General features: G+C 36.8%; 1 protein-coding gene across 1 annotated transcript in view; it reads right to left on the reverse strand.

Moving 5' to 3' along the window:
• myo1d (myosin ID) overlaps positions 1–22,270 on the reverse strand; it is a 143,874-nt gene that overhangs the window by 94,640 nt on the left and 26,964 nt on the right. The window contains exons 2-6 of the mRNA XM_015388051.1: positions 7,032–7,240; positions 6,512–6,605; positions 2,136–2,301; positions 1,284–1,337; positions 316–411 (exon numbers count right to left, since the gene is read on the reverse strand). Coding sequence (XP_015243537.1) covers positions 316–411; positions 1,284–1,337; positions 2,136–2,301; positions 6,512–6,605; positions 7,032–7,240 — 619 coding nt within the window. The remainder of the gene's footprint in view (positions 1–315; positions 412–1,283; positions 1,338–2,135; positions 2,302–6,511; positions 6,606–7,031; positions 7,241–22,270) is intronic.

Below are 22,270 nucleotides of genomic sequence, written 5' to 3' on the forward strand. Positions count from 1 at the left end.
GATGCATGCCATGAGCTAATTGGTTGCCGTCAGGTGTTTTAATTCCCATGTTGTTAAAAATCATTAAGCTCATTCAGTAACAGAGACCCAGCACAAAGCTAAAGGAGTCTAGATCCTTAAGAAGATCAGGCCTCAACTATCTATTCCTGAAACCAAAATGTAGGTTTTCTCTGCTTAAATATTTAACAACAAGAAAAACAAACAGACCTGTTATTACTCTAATATTTACTTTTCCTGTTCTGCAGGTCACAAATACAAATGGATTCCTGCTAACCTTCAGACTGTGCATATGTGAATAAGCTTGAGATCAGTTACCTTGATCTGGCCTCCAACTTTGATGTAGTTGTAGGCTGTCGGGTCTTTTTTAATGTGTAGAGAGCGCAGGAGGGAATCTGGAGCTCCTTTCAGCAGCTTGGAAGGAAAGCAGACTTTTGTCACAAAACTTCAACTGTTTGTCGGTTTTATTACTGCATAACAGGACTTTTCTAATATTAGAGACAAAGTGAAGCTAAAAGGTCTCATTAATAACGCATCATTGGGAATACCCCAGCAATTCTCAAAGGGTTAACTTATTGATTAATGTTGCATATTAGATTATAATTCACAGTTAGAAAGGCCCTGACAAGCTATCCCTACATATTTTGTATTTAGGGCTGAATGATTTTGCCAAAAATCAAAATCGTGATTATTTTCAACCAATATTGCAATTTTATTTCGATTACGCATCAATCCAAAGCATATAGATTTTTTACTCCAGGGTTTCAGTTTTTTCATTCCCTTTAAAGCTTGTTAATCAAGAGTCCGTTGTTGCAGGAACCCTTGTTTAGAAAAGTGCTCCCTTCTACTTGCGTGCAGAGATCTGCATGCTAGCAGGATGTTTATTTCCTTGCCCGTAGAAGCAAACCTACTTTAAACATATTAACGCTAATTAAAGGGATGAAGTAAGAAAAAAATTTGTCTCATAGTCTTGTGAAATGTAACGTCACCAGAATTGAGTGCCTCTGTGTTTTGAAAATCCCATTTTCTTAAATGAAAATTAAATTGCAAATGCAATTAATTGCCCATCCCTAATTAAAGTGGTGTAATATCAGAAACTGGTTTTTGACACGTTTAACATATGCAAAGAGCCAATAGTGCCAAAGCAAAAGTGGAAAATATGAGAAAATGAATGAATCCCTCCATGATCAGATCAAACACCTAAGAACACAACAACAAAGCTTGGGCAATAAAACCTAAGAACACAGAGTTCATGCAAATACATGCAAGTGAGCCTATAACATTACCTGGTAGAATGAGTGAAAGCTCCGCTCCCCGTCCTGCTGGAAAATGACCCTGGACTGTTTGGAGAGAAAGGAGGAAGAAAAACAGTTTAGTAAAGTCACAACATGAAGAAGTAAAACATTTATGGGTTTTTCTTTTCTAAGTTAATAATTGAGGCGCCCAGATCGACATAAAACCTGTTAAAAATGTGTGGTAGGAAATATACTACTGTTTATTTACTGTTTATTCAGACCAAAAAAAATGAAAAAAATTGTACTCAATAACTTTTAGATATTAACACAGGCAACTGATATGCAGGTGTACATCAACGATCTCTACAACAAACCAAAATAAGGAAACAATGTGGAAGATGCTGCTTTGTAAATATTTGAGGTATAAAATATTACGCCCATATGCAAAACACTTAATTAGCTGGGAAAATAACACCCTCAAGACATTATGCCCAGAGGGAAACATGGCAGGTAGATAATTAGAGGGCAACTGTGGAAAAAAAAAGCACTAAAGAGAATAAGAATTAAAACTGAGGGGAAGATTCACCTTCCTTCAAGGTTAAGACCCTAAACAGGCAACCAGATCTAATATCTACTGAATAACAACATGTATTAGAATAGTTATGTCAGAGCTCAGACTTAAATTGAATTTATTCGTATTGCCTTCTTTAAAAATGACACAAATTTCAGCCACAAGATTGACAAGGCTGAAACACACCAAACATGTCCTGCAGAAGGGATCTCATAAAGTCACATTGACACTAAAGGTTTCTTACAGTAAAGTTGAGAAAATGAGCACAGAATTTCTTAATTTACTTGTACACAAGCATGCTTATTCCTCATTTTGATATCCTCCCACCTCACCTTCTCCAGCAGGTAGTTGTTGATGTGGCCCCCAATGGGATCTCCTTTAAAGTCAAAGTTGATGTCCATGTATTTGCCGAAGCGACTGGAGTTGTCATTGCGGTTTGTTTTGGCATTTCCAAAGGCCTCCAGGACACAGTTGGATTTCAGCAGCATGTTTTTTACTCTGTGAAACAGGAAGGCATTCAATTTAAACAATTATTCACATAAAGCAAAAACAATGATTCAAACCTTCCCTGTTCTGTCAGTATGGAGACGTAATAAACCGTCCCCAAACCCACACACTGTGCAACAACATTCATTATGCATATATTTTAATCACCTACAGTGCTAAAAAAGAAGGGAAAAAAACAAAGCAATCAATCCAATATAAATAAAAACTGCATTGACATTCAACCTTTTAAGGGATAATCTTGACAACCTCTGGGTAAAAGAAAATCATTACACACAATAGATTATAAATAGCCTAAAACCCCAAATAAAGATCATGAATCGTTATCCACACTCCCAAAATGAGCAACTGACATTTGTACATTTGAGAAGTGAGGAACATAGATTATGTCTTTATCATGACACCCGTTAGTGGGTGGGGTAAGTTAACATTTTGAATTGAAAGGTAAACAATGAGGCAGCATAAAGAAATCAATTGGATTTAGTTGAGTTAGCTTCCTGCTAAAGGTGCAACCATTACCATACATTTGCATTAAGGCAGAACAAAGTATTCATGTCTGAGAGCAATGGAGACTTTAATCAATGCGATTCCAGTAGCAGTATAATATTATTATAATTGTTCCATAATCACTATTTTAATGATTTCTTTAAACAATTAATCAGATCAAAGACAAAAATAAGAGATTAGGAAATAAATACTTAAATACACTAGCTGTAAAATTGAAATTTTCCGCTTTACCTTCTTATATTCCCACACTAGGAAATAAAGGAGACTGTTTTATTGTGTTATGGCAGCTTGTTTGCAACCCCAATGACAAAACAACCATATAGCTCCGCCGCTGCTCCTTTATTTACATACAACTTGTTTCCATACAACGTGAACTTCCTGGTAATGCTGCGGAGGCCTAAAAAAACTGGCCAAGTATGTGTAATATATAAATCTTACTTATAAACAAACAAATAAAAACAGAAATATGTCCTAAACTTAAAATCAAAGTTTTGGGCAAAACTCAAAATTTACTTCAATAAATTATGCTAACACTAGCTTTATTTATTTTTTTCGGTGGACAGACTATATAATGTTATTTTTTTTTTTTTTTTAAGGGCATGGTAGAAATGTGTTTTTTTCTGTTCCACTCATTTTGAATCGTAGTTTTCTTACTTAAAAAAATGAATTAACTGCTTCTATTATGCAAACATAATAGAAGCAAACCTTTTATTTAATCTTTTTTTGTTCTTGCTTTAGATGTGTGTTATGCCTCTGGCTTTACAGTTTGAGCGCCAATCACTGCAGCAGTCTTGAAAGCTAGGATGTGACTGATACTCATTTCCATGAGGAAAACCCGACCATCAGAAACATCTTTAACACTTTTATGAAAAGGATTATATTTTTAGTTGTGGCTGTTTTCCCCTTTGGAATACTATTGGGATTTATGCCTCATCAGCACCCCATTTCCAACAAGCCAAATGGAGGAGGGCTCATTTGTTGCCGTTCCAGCAACAGAGTCTGGAGGGTCAGTCTGCTGGAGGTCGACACGAAGCTCAGCGTCATTCACAAGAAAAATTACCTTGACAATAAAGACAAGTTGGTGTGGGAGAGTTTATCATGCTTTCCAAAAATGGACGTCATAAACATCTTAGGGCTTGATGCATATCTTTGCTTGTTTTGGCATGTTATAAATGCAAACCCAAGAGATCAATAATGCATATGTATCAGACTACACAACTGAGCCAAAATGTGACAGTAAATAAGAGCATCTCCAGAGCTGCAGCTACTGTTGGGTGTTTTCAGTCCACAGTTTTTATCTAGAAAATGTTATCTGCAGAAAATGCTGCATTGATCCAGTAGCAGCAGGGTGACAGGCAAACAAAAGATCAGTAAATCATATAGACCAGGAGTAGGAAACCCACGGCTCCGGAGCCGCATGCAGCTCTTTAAATAATAATAATAAAAAACGTTTGGTTTTTTGTTTGTTTGTTTTAATATGGTGTGCAGGAGGTCAATGCTGCAAACATTTGTATAATAAATATATTTAAACAATAATTGGCATCATAGCCATAGAGATCAGTGGTCATAACTTGAAACAAACGTGTCGCGGTGCCGGGCAAACAAAGCGGCGGGTGCGTCTCGGATCATGGATCCCAAAGGGAAAAAAAGGAAGATAAATGCTGAGAAAAGAATGAATAGAGAATGGAGCGAATCATTTGCTTTCATTTTGCATGTTTGCTTTGTAATGAGAGGTTGTCAAACAATAAAAAGAAAAACTTGGAAAGTCATTTCCAGGAAAGGCATGCCACCACCAAGCTGGGAAGGGAGAGAAAAAGTGCGATTGCAGAACTTCTGGATAAATTAGAGGAGAGCAAGATTTAAGATTTAAGAAGTGGATGTCATCTCCAAACTCCGCTAATGCTGCTAGTTTTTTTTGCAAGGATGGAAAACCGTCCACAGATCAAACAGGTAGCTCTCTGATGCATCGATGGGAACTTTCTTCCATTTTTTCCCCAAATCCTAAAAATATAAATAACACCAAGGAACGCTGGTGAGGGAGGATGTGGCATTTCAGGGTTAGAGTGCGCTGCTCTGATGGATGTCAGTTCCTGCTTGGTTCCTCATGACTCAATCAACTCGTCCAAACAGAAACACGTCCACCATAGAAAGATTCCTTTATCGTGTTTCTATGATTTCATCAATGCGACAAAAACCTATAAAGCACGGTAAATGGCGGTGAAGTGGCGTGCGGTGAGAGCGTTCACTGCTTCTCCCTCACCTCATGCTACTATGTGACATTTGCTCTAGGATAAACATTTATTCATTAATACTTTTTATATAGTTAAGCCCACATAGTCCTTTTCTATGGTGGGATAATACACTTAGAGCCTGTGTTGCCATACTAGACACATATAAGACTTTTACATTTTTGCAGCTCCAGATTGATTTACCGTATTTTTTGTTTGTTTGGTCCAATATTAACCTGACTCCGCCAGATGGATTTGCTCCGCATATCCATCTGGAAACCTTCTATTGAAGTAATTTTGGGAAGGGGCGAAAATACTGGTTAGCTGATTGGCCTATGTTGGTGATAGACGGGCCAAATAAACCAATCAGATCAACGAAGCATATGACGTACTAACAGAGCGACGACGAAAACACAACCAAAGGCCACTCTACTGTTGCCGAAACCAGTCGGGAGAAGAGCAAAAACATCTTTTCCTCTGAGAAAAGCCTCCAGAGCAGTGTTTTGCTCTTCTTTCAGTGAAGAAATACTCTGTAATTCCAATAAAACTTGCTCGATAGCCACGCTAACGCTAGTTTTATTGGCTGAAGCCGCCATGTTCTTTAGACTGAACTGTCGCACTTCTCGTTGCGTCACACCTCAACCCGCCTCAAAGCCAACGCTGATTGGACGTTCGTTTGGTGAACGGCTCCAAATTTTCTTTAACGGAGAGTCTCCAGACTGATCTGCGAGTGAAACCTTGAAAGCTCGCGAGATCAGGATGGTCTCACGAGGCTAGTACAATATGGCTCTTTGATCAGTCTTGGTTGCCAACTCCTGATATAGACTGTAACTGAAGCATGTGGTCCAAACTCTTTAATCAGCAAAGACCTTCAGAGGTTTATGGGAGTCCAAGCTGATGGCTCACAGTGCTGCCAGATCAGTGTATATTATCAGCACTTTATATGTAATCTGTGAGGTTTATCTTTCATCGATCTCCGTGATGAACATATAATCTTTATATAACCTGCACTTTGTTTGCTTTAAAGACAGGCACTCTCATTATGGTGTCTTCTTTATATCTGGCCAGGTGGATAACAACCCTAAGGTATAATTAAAATGTCCTGTACTCTGGTGCAATAACATGTTTCTGTCCTATGAAGACACACAGCAGCTGCTGGGATACCTGAGCCGATGACCACCACTTGCTGAGCTGTAACTTTATCTCACCATGATGTAAGGGTGTTAGATCACAGGTGATGAACATTCAGGGAAAATGACAATGACTCTATGAAAACAATGTAATAACTGCAGAACATGCCTGGCTGGCTTCAGCAGATGGAATCCAGGCAGCAGAAGCATAAATACTCCAAACAGCAAATAATACAGGTTAATATGCTGTGGTTTTATTACAGCAATCCCAGAAAACAAGGCCCACACCTCCTCCCAGTCTAACAATATTTGCTCTTTGACTGCCAAACCTCAGCTCACCTTTCAACCTCTGCCCTCTGATTAGGGTTGGTAATAGCAGCTATGTATTGCATTATGTACTTGCTGGCCTCGGTTTTTCCGGCACCGCTTTCCCCTGCGATAAAAGAAGAGAAAGAAAAAGAATTATAAATTATGTTGGCGTATCTCTGCAGTGGTTTGCATGATTTGCAAAGTAAGCAGCTCTAAATGTTCAAAGTTCAAATTATAAACATAAATCTGTTTATTGCTTTTAGTTTTCTTTTCTAATCATTCAATATATCAATTGTTGATACATCATACATGTTCTGCAAGTTATCTTTATTGCATGATGTAAAGCCAGCATTTAGAGAGACTCAATTCCTTTTTTTGACCACAGAGGGGAGCTTTATCCCCCCCTACTAATGTTTTGGGAATAATAGGTTTTTCATTTTTTCTAGTAAAAAATTATGAAATAAAAACAGTCCGAACCGAAACAAACTTAAATATTTACAGTGTTTTGAACATGCAATGTTAAGAAAGCGTTGTGTGCTTCTTGTGTCACCTGAGATGACAATACAAGTGTCTTTGTTCCTCCTCTTCATGGCTTTATAAGCAGCATCTGCGATGGCGAAGAGGTGCGGCGGCCTCTCGTACAGTTCACGGCCTTTGTACTGCTCTATGGTGTCTCGGCCGTAAATGTTCATGGCACGGTACGGGTTGACCGACACCACCACCTCTCCGATGTAGCTGTAGATCCTCCCCTTCTCAAACCTGGAAAATATAGCAAGAAAGCATAACATTTATCTATTTTTTTAATCACTGTCTTTTTATTGAGTTTTCCTTTTATACATACAGTTTGTAAATACAAAAAATATATAATTATCCAACAAAGATATATATAGAAATAAATACAGTAAAAACAATCCCTACACAAAAAAAAAAACATTTATTTTTTAATTACATATTTATGACTATGTTTAACACCAAACAACGGATAAAACATCTATGGAAATTTTGTGTTTTATTCCCAAAAAATAAAAAACAGACAAACCAACATGAAACTGTGGATAAATTGCAACTGTTTTAATACGTTCTTTAACTTTAAGCAAAAATGTGTTTGGTTCAGCTATAAAACTGAATCTATTCTTATTCTTTTTATTCAACACCTATAAGCCGATTTATTACACATTACCAAAAAAAAAACAAAAAACGACAAAATAAGACAACTTTCAACATAAAAAGATGAACATCTACCATTCTATTTATGCTATTTATATATTTTAAAGCTGGTGATTTGGCCTTTAAGCTTATTAAAACTCAAAATGTCCCGACTAGAACAGGCATTTTTTTTTTATGCATAGATGTAAAGTTATAACTCAACTGCTGAAACCAGTAAAAGTCACTGCTAAATAAGCTGCTTCTTCACAGAATACCTTATCCTAGAAAGTTGAGTGGAAGGAAACATTGCAGAACAGATCATTATCTGGGGAGCCATTTCATCTGATGGTGTCTATGCTATCCTTTGTTGAACCAAGAACACATCAGAGATAACAGCCTCTATGAAAAAAAACTGTGGATAAATTGCAACTGTTTTAATACGTTCTTTAACTTTAAGCAAAAATGTGGTTCGTTCAGCTTAGATTAGATTAGATTAGATTAGATGAGCTTTATTGATCTCACAGCGGAGAAATTCACTCGTCACATATTGGCATAGAAGTTACAGAAGGTGAAAACGGAGGAAAAAGGTGCATTAAGAGTAAGCAATGTATATACAGTATATCCAGGTATATACAGTATATCAAGATAAACAGGATTAAGGTGCAAGTGTACATGTATCGTACACAATGAAAAACAAAATAAAAATAAGAAATAAAAATATGTACAATCCGGATGGCTTATATACAGGGGGAGAAATATTGCACATTCAGCATATTGCACAGTCAATAAATAAAAAACTATAATATAGCTGCACAGTGGTTTTTACAGGAGTTATTGTGGTTATATTGCATTATTATAGAGTCTAGTGGCAGCAGGAATGAATGACCTGCGGTAGCGCTCCTTCTTACAGACAGGGTGTCTAAGTCTCTGACTAAAGGAGCTGCTCAGCTCCTCTACAGTCTGGTGCAGGGGTGAGGGGTGTTGTCCATGATGGATGTGAGTTTGGACAGCATCCTCCTCTCAGCCACTTCCTCCACTGAGTCCAGAGGGCAGCCCAGGACAGAAGTGGCCTTCCTCACCAGCTTATTCAGTCTCTTTCTGTCCCGCTCTGAGTTGCCAGGGGCCCAGCAGATGACAGCGTAGAGGAGGGCTGAGGCCACCAGAGTCATAAAAGATTTTATAAAACTGCATATAAAGCTATAAAACTGCATCTTTTCTTATTCTTTTTATTTGACACCTGTAAGCCGATGTATTACACATTACCAAAAAGAACAAAAAAAACCTACAAAATCAGACAACTTTCAACATAAAAAGATGAACATCTTCCATTCTATTTATGCTATTTACCGGTATATATTTTAAAGCTGGTGATTTGGCCTTTAAGCTTATTAAAACTCAAAACTTCCCAACTAGAACAGGCATTTTGATGTAAAGTTATAACTCTCCTACGCAACCAGATGGACAGCTGCTGAAACCAGTAAAGGTCACTGCTAAATAAGCTGCTTCTTCACAGAATACCTTATCCTAGAAAGTGGAAAGTAGAGTGGAAGGAAACATTGCAGAAAAGAACATGATCTGGGGAGCCATTTCATCTGATGGTGTCTATGCCATCCTTTGAGCTTTTTTATGTGGATTGTGTTAAACTTCTAGCAGGACTTATTAAAATGGGTATCACTCTGATGTATTAGCCCAGCAAACTCATCTGATCTAAAACACTACAGGAAAAACAAAAGAGTAATGTCCAAATGGCGACCAGAGAATCCAAAAACAAGAACACATCAGAGATAACAGCCTCTATGAAAAAAAACGAGCTTCCTTAACACCTCGACATGCTGGTCAGCCATAAACCCGTATGTTTACTTTCTGAGTTAAAGTGGTGAAATGATTTAACTTCCTAAAGATAAAAAAGGAACATATCATAAATCAATGTCTGGTTTGAGGAGTAAATAGAATAAAACAGTTTGAAAGTCAGCTCAGAGTTAAAGCGAAACAAATTTTTATATAAATTGGAAAAAAAACAGTTGGATCTATGGGTAATGAGACGTTAATCAGAGGACGTTTGTCCTTTATTGTCCATTATTGTCCAGCAGTGATGTTTTTGTTAGTTTACTTCTAAGGAGAAGCACAGTTGGTGGATCTATTTAGTATTTTTTATGTAACCAGATCATATCCTCTAGATGTACCAGATGTAGGTATTTATACTCGTTCCTGTGTCACTTTCTGCCTCCATCTGTGTGAGCTCTTTGCTTCCAGTCATACAACCCTCCTTTCCTCCTGACAGAACACAAAGCTGCCAGGCTGACTTCCTTCCTCTCCAAGCACTATTAGTTTCCTCATTTCTCTCCATAAAAGAATGGTGTCTTTCTTCACAGCTGCCAAACCTCTGCTGCTGCCTGAGATGGAAGGCCAAAAGCTTATGGCTTCAAAACATTCTTCATTCAGAGGAAACCTTTTTCGACTGAAGATGTTCCAAATAAACTAAACCGAGCGGATTATTTGAAGATTTCCTGCAGTAAAAAATGTGTTGGGATGCTTATTTTCTAAAATAAAATCCCAACTCCAGAACTGTAGGAAAAGATGTAGCTAATCATGGTCTGATGTTGCTGAATTTAGCATATTTGACATCATAATGTCGTCAATCATCAAGCTATGCACCCACCTCATTACGGCTGAGGCTGCAGATAGAAGACTCTTAGAAATAAACATTGGGCTTTGTCACGCGCTATGGTTTACTCCTCTTGGTTTCACACTTAAGTTAGTTTTATTTTTAAAAGAAAACGTAACACAAAAACAAGAAGTAATAGAGGAAACAGACTATCTAGATTACAATTAGCTCAGATGAGCTCATCCTTAGCATTTTTTTTATCTCTAAATGTGATGTTAAATAACCAGCTCCAGTGTAAAAGCAAATGTTCATCTGCAGCTAAACAAAAATTATTCTACATTTAAAACATTTGCATACTGAAGTTTGAAATTCAGTTATTGTAAATCTGAATAATCTGTAGGAGAAGATGTACTTTCTGCAACCACTAAACTGCTATTTGGTTCAAACAGACATCTGAGAACATCTGTGTTCTTAAAGATGCGGGTGGAAGCATGTTACATCCGGGATCGTGGATCATAAAAACGTTACAAAAAACATGTTAAATTTAAATGTAAAAACTTTTCTTTTGATATACGTTATATAATTTTACAGAGGTATAAAGTTTGTTGCCTTTCTGCTCTAAAATCAAAAATCTAAAGCAATAAGATCAGTACAAACGTGTTTCTCCGAAAAACAAATGTGTTCAAGGATGGATGATGGATGGAAAAAACTTGGACAAAAACAGATGACTGGATGGATATTGAACAAAACGATGGATAATAGTTAAGGAACAAAAGGATCCCCAAATGGACAGGGGGCAAAAGATTGGAGGTTGAAAAGGGGACAGATGGACAGATAGAAGACAAAAGGTTAAATGGATGCACAGATCGAAAATAGATGAATGGATTTGAGGACAGAGGAATTGAAAGAATAAATGTATAGATTCTTATATTTTTCCAGACATGTAAAAGAGGTTTTTAAACAGACTTTTCCAGCTTATTAAGTCAACTATGGCACAGCATTAAAAAAAAAAAGCTTCATCTCCAACAGCTTCTAATTTAAGGTTGCTGCTTTAACACTGGGGTCAAGCAGTTGATAAAAAAAAAAACACAAACTGCCTTTTAATGCAAACAGAATGTGACACCAGAGTCAGTCATCAGGGTTTAACATTACTTAGCTATACTGTAATGCACTGCAAAATCGATCTAGAAATAAGTAAATCTTTCTTAAATTAAGAGTATTTACCCTTAATTTTAATAGGTATATAAGGGGATTTGTCATTGAATTAGTATTTCAAATAAAATATTTAGGTAATATGCACTTGCAATAAGACAATGTAATTTTTTTATCATTTCAAATGTAAATTGTTTTGTTCTATTGGCAATCTATCTCACTTTCCTCCCTAATTCAAGAAAAAACATACTTATTTTAAGAAAAAATGACTTATTTCGATTTCATTTTTTTTGCAGTGTGCACTACAATCCTGTAAAGTACAGAGTGGCAAACATTTACTTTTACTGAAGCTGCATGATCCAGATAAAGCTAGAAAATATTTACTAGTAGTTTGCTCTGATTACATCCAGAGAAATGTAATATGCGTGAGACCTTAAGATCAAAGAGTGCATTATGGTCCATCTTCAAAACTGAAATGCAACGACAAAAGGAACATGCAAACTCTTCCTCCATGTTGCAGCAGAAAACAAAACAGACCAATTGTGCTTTTTTTCTCGTCAGGCTGAAGGCCGCTGTGTGCCAGCTCCATTGTTTGTTTGTCAAACAGAGGTCTTTGTCTGACAGGGGTCCTCCATCTCCTCCACTGTGTGCCCACACAATGAGCTGCCCACTTAGTACTCATTGCTGCAGCTTTACAATGCTTGACAATGCTTTACATGACAGGAGGGATGTATCACGGACCTGAGTGCATCGCTCGGGAGGAGGGGACACAGCCTGCTGTCAGTGATAAGATGCTCCAGCAATAAATGGAACAAACGATTAAATTCAGTTTGTACTGAAGGAAATGTAAGCAAATATTAACAGGAAATAATTGTTTTCTATGTAAAAATAAGTTCTATCAAATGTCATGATCTCATTTCAAAATATTTCGAAATACAGCCAAATGATTAATAATGCAAAAATATTTACAAGAAAACATCGATTTCACTTTCTTCTTTTACTTAAAGGTATAGTGGAGGATTTTCAAACATTTTTGAAAAGACCAACCCTCTCCACTTAAAAAAAAAAAAGACATATGCACAACCCTGCACCCGGCCATTTCTCCTCGTGCACGCTCTGTTTAAAAGTTGCTTTTTGAGTCGTTCATACAAGCTTATTTTCTTAAAGAAGATTAGCAATTTTTGGCAACTTTTTTGATAACGAGACATCATGAGGTTTTTCTGAGCTACATTATTGTAATATTATTATATCATTCTTGCACATCAAATAAAATACATGCTGAAATTTGTTTTGAAAAGATTATCTGTAATAAAGGCACAGCAAATGTATGATATATGATGTGGAATATAGTAACACATGTTTTGTTTTCGTTATTTGGATTTTAGATGAAAGTCCACGACAGTTTTATTTGAAATTACAAAAAAAGGCAAAAAAATATTCCACTAAGGGCTGCTTCATAGGAAAAAGAATATATATATATATATATATATTTTTTTTTAGGCATTGTCTGATTAAACCAGCCAGTTAGAAGCTCAAAATTCAGACAAGGTTTCTAGTAAGTAAATGCACTATAACTGGGTTTTAACGCCGTTACTGCAGAGAGTGTACAATTTAGCTTCTTTCAGGATCACTAAGAGCAAGCGGAGAAAGTACAACATGTCAGCTGTCTATTCAGGCTTATAGGAAGTGAGTAAAAACAAGATGTGCAATCTTAAAAGAAATGAAATTGGAAAATGTCCGTTTTTTTTATCTAAGCATGTTTAAGGTAAGGATCAGCATTATATGGGAAACAAAAAGATCATAATTCATGTATTTTTATTTAAATTATTTCTAAATTAAAAAAGTATCAAAACAAACAATTTCTAAAGAGAATTTTAAACGTATAATTACTAATTAGAGCTGTCCCAATCTGGTATTGATATATGAAATCGGTCTGACGCCAGCTGACCAATGTATCTGAATATATTGGCCAGCCTCTAAAATCTCTGATATTAGACTTCTCATGGAAACATTTTTGTCCTATCCACTTTTATTTTAACGTTGCTATAATTCTTTGGTGAATAAGAAATGGGTCAGTTGTTTTCATGATTGTTAAATATGTTAAATTTTGCTCTCTATTCGAGAAATATAAATTAATCCAGCTTTTTCTACCATTTAAAATAAGAAGATAAAATATGCATGCTTAATGCTGATATAGTCATAATTTATCATGTCAAAAAGTTGAAGAAAAAAAAACCCAGGACAAATGAAAATAAAATCTTTTTACATCGACACTGGCAGTTTATAACTGTTACTAAGTTAAACAAAAATACAACTAAAAGCAGAAAGGCTACAGAATATATCAAAAACATCTAGAAACAGATTTAGATCAAATCTGTATCAGTAAAACAAATCTTAAAAAGGCATATAGAAAATCAGCAATTGGTTTGTTGCATCACTAATTTATATATAAATGGTTTTAGTAAAGACGGGAACAATGATGAAAATGAAAATTAACACCAATAAAAAGAGAAACAGCAGAGAAACTTCCCCTGATAGGTTTTAAAAATAAAATGGCATCATTCTGTTCTGGTGGCTCTCACTAAGCATGAACTGCCCTTCGTTAAAAGAGCATGTTTCTTTCCACCTTATGCAAAAGATGATATTTCTATTCTTTTTACTGGCTTTCAATTTTTTTTATTTTTTATAAAACCATGAATTACGACTGCATCTGCCTTTATTTTCTGTAGTATTTAGAGAGCAGCAGCTTACAGGAAAATAAAGTTCCAGTTCTGTCTTGCTAGAGCTGATACCATAACTTATTTGATGTGATGTCTGGCCTAGACAGGCTGCCAAAGTTTTTACAGATTTAATCCTTTCTGCTCTCAGGTAGTAGAGAAATTAAATTTCAGCAGATGGTTAGGTGACCATTAAGTAAAAATATATTGTTTTTTGCAGCTAACATTGTCTTAATGAAAAAAAAAAACAAGCTTAAACTCTTTTTCATGCTAGATACCACCTTTTACTGTCACTCGCAAAACATAGAGTAAAAGTTACTGCTATGATGTCTACGTGCAAACTCTGTGCAATGCACAGTTTCCTATAGATAACTGATAAAACAATGGCAGAATCAGGGCAGAAGTGATATATGTTCTGTATCCTGTTACAGAACTGGACTGTCAGCTAAAAAGGTTTATCTTTTCACACTTTAGAGCTTTGATAAATAACTCCAATAAGCACATTTATAACTAGAATCTGATCCACCTTCACAGATAACTAGTCAATAACTAAATGAGATGGATGCAATAAAGGAATATTAACTTGAACAGTTTGAGGGTTAACGTTTTTTTTTTTTATGCCAACCAGAAGGATTACTGAAAATGTATGCAAACTTAGCGCAACTAAACTGGGAGGAAACAATTAATTGCAGTTCTGCTTTAGAAATGACAGGAAAACATTTGGGGAAATGTTAATGTACTAAAGGTTACTTGACATTTGCAGTATGGGTCTGTTTGTATTAATATGACACACTACAGGGTCCTGCTGGCATAGTATTTGTTATTTTTGTCTGTAAAGCTTTAATTTTCTCCATTTATTAGTAAATATAGTCTTTTTTATTTGTATATTTACCATAACAACATTATGTCACTGTGAATATGTCATTGTGTGTATAAATGGTCAACAAGCAAAACCGACAAGAGGCAAGCGAGTGTAGAACTTGTGCAGATGTAAAAAAAAAAAAAAAAAAGAAACTAATTTCAAGATCAAGCTTTTAAAAAAAAGCAAACAAGATTAAACTCAATTTGCTTGGAAATCCTTGGTTTTCCATGCGGCATTACAGCAAAGGAACTTATTTAGCAGCTGCATCAATGGCCACCATCTAGCTTCCTGGTAGCTCAGCGGTTCTGCTGGTGGATAGCGCCACATCAGTTTATTTCAGCTCATCATGCCCCATGCTGGGGTTCTATTTAGGCTGAAAAAGGTCAATCAAAAAACTATCAGGACAGATGCTTAGAGTTTAAAGGAATAGTACACCCAAAACGTGATTAGCCTTCATTTTCTTCATTTTCCTAAAAGCGCGCGCCGGCGCGTTCATGACGCTATGGAAGCCGGCAGACCAAACCAGACGAAAGTGCGCATTCAGCGTCTGCTCTGCCGATAATGCAAGCGTAGAAGAAGAAATGTGCTGTTTACCTGTGCAAAGAAAGAAACAACGAAAGAAAAATGTCTGAAGACTTCAGTGTTGAGGAAGAGCATGAGTTCTTTGCTGAGCTGAATGCGCACTTTCATCTGGTTTGGTCTGCTGCGGTTTCCGTAGACTCGTGAACGCGGTTTTAGGAAATCCTATACACTACTGTTTATGCTCTAAAAACATTCTAAATGACTTCGTTTCGAGTAAATTCTGGATGCTACCCACTCAGGACACTTGGAATACATTGGACGAGCAGTATGGAGGAATATTGACACGTTTTTTGTGGACTTTTATGGACCTTTCTGCCTCGGGCGCCATAGACCTCCATTATTTGAATGTCAGCAGACAGCAAGAAGCCTCCCAGATCTCCAGATGCATTTGAGATATCAAAAAAGTACTCCAGGGTGTTGTTCAGCATGGGGGTGAGTAGGGGTGGGTATTGCCAAAAAAGTCACGACTCGATTCGAATCACGATTCACAGGCCACGATGCGATTCTATCACGATGCATCACGATACTTGAATTATTGCGATGCATTGCAATATTTTCTCCTCCATGTTTTGTTTTTGAATGACTCGGCACAGTATCCCGCGGCCGGAAATGCTTGTGACACAAGGCAGCGTGCGTCAACACATTTGCAGCGACATCTACTGGACTGGAAGTTGTATTACACTTGTTTTTGGCTGATGTTCGCCAACCATTCGTGCAATTTTATTTATTCATTTTTTTAAATTAATAATCGATTCTTGGCATCAAGAATCGATGCAGTAGATCACGAAAATTAGAATCACGATGCATCATCATGACGATTATTTTGCACACCCCTAGGGGTGAGTAGAAAATGAAGGCTAATCATGTTTTGGGTGTACTATTCCTTTAAAGCCTTAATTTATCATAATCACCTGGATTTTGGTCCTTTTGGTATAGGCATATAATGTGCCTTTATTGCTACTGGGGAAGTTAGTAGCTTTAAAACGTTTCTCTTATTCCACCTGCCAGTGAGGCCTGATGAACCGGAAAAACAAACATTGATAAAACAATCCAATATGATGCAAAGGAAGTAGGAATCTGAAAGCTCAGCAGCAGCGGCTGCAATCCCAACAGATGAACAGGCATCCTTCTTCCTCTGAGAAACAGCTTTAATGCAGCGAAGGAAGAGAAAAATTAATCAGCTGTAGGCTTGAAAGAGAGCTGCTTATCCATCTGTGTCACTCTGATTAAGTAGGATTTAAATGACACACAGGGTTGAGATTAGAGAATCACGGGTTAGAATAATCTCCCACAGTTTCTATTTTTAGAACAAAGAAAAGGAGAACCCTTTTCTAAAAAGGTTAGATAAAACTACGGTCTATATTTTGACTCGATCCAACTTGAGTCAAAACATGACACATCTGTACCCCTCCGCCCTCATCTTCCCGTCTGTTTCATTAAACTGTATAGACTGTGATCTCTTTGTGCAAACTCCAGTCAGGAAACAGGAGGATCAAACAGATAAAAGTGAAACAGGAGCCTGGGAAAGGCATGAAAGGGTGGAAGGGAGTGACTGAAGTGACTACATAGAAGGAAGAGTCATGCATTTCTTGCATGTCTTGAAACACTGAAATATTTTTTTATCGTCTTTTTGTTATATTATTCGGGGGTGAAAGAATAGGTATGAACTGATATGAAAGGCTGGCTGGTGGTCAGTTTCCCGCTGTTCTCAAACTGATTCCTCACTGCTACTGTCTCCTCGTCCCTCTGTTGTCCAGGTGATTCATCCCCCTGTCTTGGGCACTCTGACTAAACATGGACCAGGCGTAGCAGAAAGATGTATGTCCGCTCAGAAATAAAACTAATCAAGAACATAACAGCTGACGCTTAAAATCGGTTGTCTTCACAGTGACCGGCCGGTCTCTGATTGTGTGAAAACGTCAGAATTCCAGGCACTGCCGATTGACCACTGCAAGTCTAATGGAAAGGCAAATATTGTTTGTTACAGGTGCAAGTTTCCAAACTGAACAATTTGCAGAAAGTATGACTGTGTTCATTTTACTAGGGCTGCAACAACGAATCGATAAAATCGATTGATCGATCGACTTTTAAAAGCGTTGGCAACGAATTTAATCATCGATTAGTTGTGTCGCGCGATTAATGCGTCATCCGCCTTAAGAAAACAGGTTGGGGCCTTCAATGGCAGTGAAGAGAGCTGATCAGCAGGATGTGTAACCATGTTTGTTTCGTTTTAAAGTGGGGAAACGTAACGTTAGTTTCTCAGGTAGCTCATCTGATGCTTTCCTTACCGTGTTAGTAGGTTACAGACAGGGATAAGGTTGGCTACTTATTTTACTTTTAATTTCATTTGAATTAGCTTAAGCAGCGTTTATATTTTCTTTATAAATAAATTAACTTGCAAATTATGGGGGCAAGGCTTTTAAAGTTTAAATCTTCTGGCAAAGATAAAGAAAAGAAGATCCTGCAATTTATGGAAGTAAAGCAGAATAAAATCCAGCAAGATCAGCTACATGCTACATTTCCATGTAAATATCTGTCTGTGGAGGATGTGTCTTTTACCACCCCTAGTTCTCTCATTTTCATTCCAAATACAATTTATAATTTGAATCACAGGGCTATTTTTATCTCTATGGTTCAGTATTTTCTCAAGTAGCAACTTTAACTGCTATACTTTCCTGTCTTAAAAGGCAGAACTCTTCTAGTCTAAAAAAATGAATTTGTTGAAATGGGGGGGGCTATTGTTTGAACCCCTTAGGGGCTTTAAAAAACAAAAATGCCTGTCTCTTTTTGCGCTTTATGAAACAAAGTACCCTATATTTTGTGGATGTACAGCTACATTTCTCATGTAAGTTTGCGTAGTTTTAACACAAACATTTATTTTTCATATTGCACCAGTACAGTTAATGAGCAACCTGTACTTGTGTGCTTGTTTGTTCTGTCTAAAATGTTTATTTTGTAATAAAGAGGTTAATATAAAAAAAAAAAATGTTGTCCGATTCATCGATTAATCGAAAAAATAATCGGCCGATTCATCGATTTTTAAAATAATCGTTAGTTGCAGCCCTACATTTTACCAATAAAATGAAAGAAATCCATTCTTATGCTTGGATACTAAACAGACTTATTGGTCTAAGATGTAAGACTAACAAAAAGCAGCAGAAACCCACAAATTAGGTACAACTCTGTAAGCCAACAAGTCATAGTAGTTGGATATTTAAAATACTGGTTTTACTCAGACATGCTTTGCCCGTTTTGTCTTTTAAATCACGTTTAATGAGTATTCCAAGATTTCCCCCATAAAAACAAAAGCTGTGCTTCTCAATCAGATTTTTTGCCTCCTCAAAATTTCACCACGCCAGGCAGCCCAGCAGGCCAACGGCAGAATAATTCAGCTCTTACAGTCTGCGCACAGAAGCAGATGGCTGTCTGGTTGCTTAAAAGGTGATTTTAGAAGTTAACACATAAACTCGCACAATGCCTGGTGTTTCTAATCTATCCAGGGAAATCTGTCTGCCTGAAAAGTATCAGGAAACCTCCAAATACCACCCACACGAGCTGCTGCTCTAACACACACAGCATGTAAACATACACGTCATGCTAGCCTCAGAATTACAGAGCAGAGCCAAACACAACCACAGTCTCCTAAATTGTTTGGGTGGGTCTCTTTAATGGTTAACTCGGGGAGGAGCAGGAGCCAGTTATAACATTTTCTCACCAACACGGCTCCATAACAGAGGAAAAATGGGAAAGAATGTGGACAAGCCACCACCATCTCACATTAAAAGATATCTTATTTAATTGTGTGGAGTAGTAATGCTGACTCACTATCGAACCTTTAAAAAGACAGCAGGTCAGGCTGTTTTAGATGAATTCTACAAAATTCTCATTTTGAGGCTAGAGTAACCAGAGCTTGATGCTAATATAAGTACATTTCCATATCCTAAAACAAGAAGTTCAAATACTGCAACATTGCTGTTTCTGCAGGAGTTGCTTTGTTTTCTTTACTTTAAGGTTTTACTGTGTATAATTTGGCTCATGCCAATATCCTCTAATGACCTCCAGAGAAAGTCATGAGCTCTTTAGCATCACTAGTCCTTCTAATTTATGGTCTACAGTTATTGTTTGGGGATGTAACCAGTCACAGCAGATTTGTGGCAGGATACATTTAGCAGGGCGAGGTCCCATCCACATTCGTATGGGTATCCTGATAATTTGTCGTCTTATGCTGCGTTTCCTCCTCTCACCCAGATGTCCACCATACTGGGATGTTTGCAGAAAGACGAGGATAATAACTTGGTTTCATTTTTTGTTGTTTTATCTTAGACTCCACAAAATCTTGGACTTTAGTACCTGACCAAAATAACACTAAAACATTCTTTTATCTAAATCATAAAATTTAATGTCAGCGTTTTTCTCGACCCAGATTAAACTTTAATTTGGCATTTAAGTTTACTTGGAACATGTCACCAATTCATGTATTCTTAGAGTTTATTTCATATGTAAAGACGTAAGGTGAGGTAGATTTCTATTTTTAAGGAAAAAGAAGGAAATACAAGTATCCCATCATCTACCTTAATAGTTCTGGATCACATATGTTACTTGATATGAAAGCTATGGGAACCCAACAAGTTTAGTGTCCTTGTATAAAGTAAAAAAAAAACTGCCATTTATATAATCTTAAAGTTTATTTTATATGTAAAGACGTAAGGTGAGCTACATTTCTTTTTTTTCTAAAAAAGGTTTACCTTAAAGGTTCTGCATTATTTTGTGCAGATCACATAAAATCCCTTTAAATTACGACAAATTAGGTTAAAATGAGACAAGATGATAGTTTGTGAAAAGACTTTTAAAAAGCTCTGTTGATAAATGAAGCATTTCTTACAACCTATTCTATTCTAGTCACTCTAGGGCTGGACAAAAATTCAATATCAATGTATATCAGGATAAATTATCATCTAATAATGGTGACTAACTTAAATACATTTCAGTTTTGGTTACTGTCTATGGTTTCAGCGATTGGCTATGTTAACCTGCTAAGGGCAGGTTAACATTTATTGCCAATAAATTCATGCATTTTACAAGCAGCAAAGCTACACTGCCCTACATTTCCATTATATAATAACATCTGTTGCAGAGTTAGCACACGTTATCTGTGTGTGTGCAGGGTCGTTGTTGGAGTTATAAACTGCAGGGGGATAATCTGTGCCTGTTCCACTTTTATCTCCAAACTCATCATGGCTTTTGTTTAGAGTAACATTAGAAGTATTAAGGGAGTATCCTGGCAGCTGTATTGTTGAGGATTTCAAAAACATTTATTATTTTGCGTCTGTGCATCTCACCGGCGGGATCGACTAAAAAAAAAATCAAAACATGTTTGGACCAATTAAGGATTGACTAGAAACTAATAACATATGTCATACATGGACCTAGAACATGTTTTTATTATTTTCTTACAAAATATGTTTTTATTTGCAGCTTAATATCAAAGCAGTGGGAATCCAACACGTTGTGTGTCCTTGGATAAACAAAGTAAAAAAAAAAAAACAGGATTAAAGTAGGTTAAAAAGACAAAAACCCAAACAGACCTCAGCAGATCAAACAATATGGAAGCTATGACGACTTCAGATGCATCAAACATCACTGCGGTAAAAAACAAAACAAAAAAAAAAAACAGACAAAACAGCAACATGACTGCCTTGCAGCACACATCTGAATGCTACGACAATTTTAACAACTCACATATTTATTTAAATCATTTTTATTTTGAAAAAAATATTTAGCCGTTAGTAATTATTTATTAATTAAATTATTTATTCTTTCTTTTTTTTTTTCGCCCCGGGTATTATGTCTGTTTTATTTGATTACTTGTTTGCATTCCTAATAATGAGACATGTTTTGTCTGGTACAGGCGGAAGAGCTGAGTCACTGAGCCAGAATAAAAACAAACAAATTTAGGACCTGTAAGGGGTTTATAGATTCAGGTTTGTATTTTACCCATTGGACAGAAAAGGAAAGCATCAGTGGAAAGTTTTATTACCATCATTTTTCATCTCTTGCTACATTAGTGCTTTTGTACTAATGTAGCAAAAGTACTTTCTGGCTGGCCCTTTTCCATTGGTACCAACTCAACTTTACAGAGATGGCTTTCTATTTCAGGTGACCAATGAGGGCAGGCAGCCCCAGTGTCTGTATACAAGGCAATAATAAAGGAGAAGTTGATGGCTTTTAGGCTACGTTCACAAGGCAGGCAAAAATATCTGATTTGGGGAACAATTTTTCTTGTAAACATAGCTAAGGTTGGTATGACTAGAAACGGGCCATAAGTGCTCCACAGTTTTTGAGTCTGACAGAAGTGTTGCTTTCCGCTCATCTCCCATATAAAGTGTGACAGACGCTTTCATCATGGTCTGCAGTCACCCAACATCTGGGTTCTGCATTAGGGGATTTACTGCTGCTTTGTAAACAGCGGCTCCTGCACTGTGTGTAGGAGGAGAGGCTCATTTACACGTATTCCTTTCACACTCCAACAGACCCACATCAGTATTTTAACAAAATCAGAGGAGGAGGGAGTTTCCTCCAGATCCACAGCTTTGCAGACAAATGACTGCATACAAGATATATATTAAGATTAGAAGCTAGTCATTGTGCAGTCGCCAAAATGTCAAGGTCAAAAAAAAAAAAAACTTTGCCTTCCCTCTTCGACCTTCCTCCTACGTTCAGTGCTA

Source organism: Cyprinodon variegatus, unplaced genomic scaffold (genome assembly GCF_000732505.1).
Source record: "Cyprinodon variegatus isolate N-32 unplaced genomic scaffold, C_variegatus-1.0 Scaffold18, whole genome shotgun sequence".
Taxonomy (NCBI): domain Eukaryota; kingdom Metazoa; phylum Chordata; class Actinopteri; order Cyprinodontiformes; family Cyprinodontidae; genus Cyprinodon; species Cyprinodon variegatus.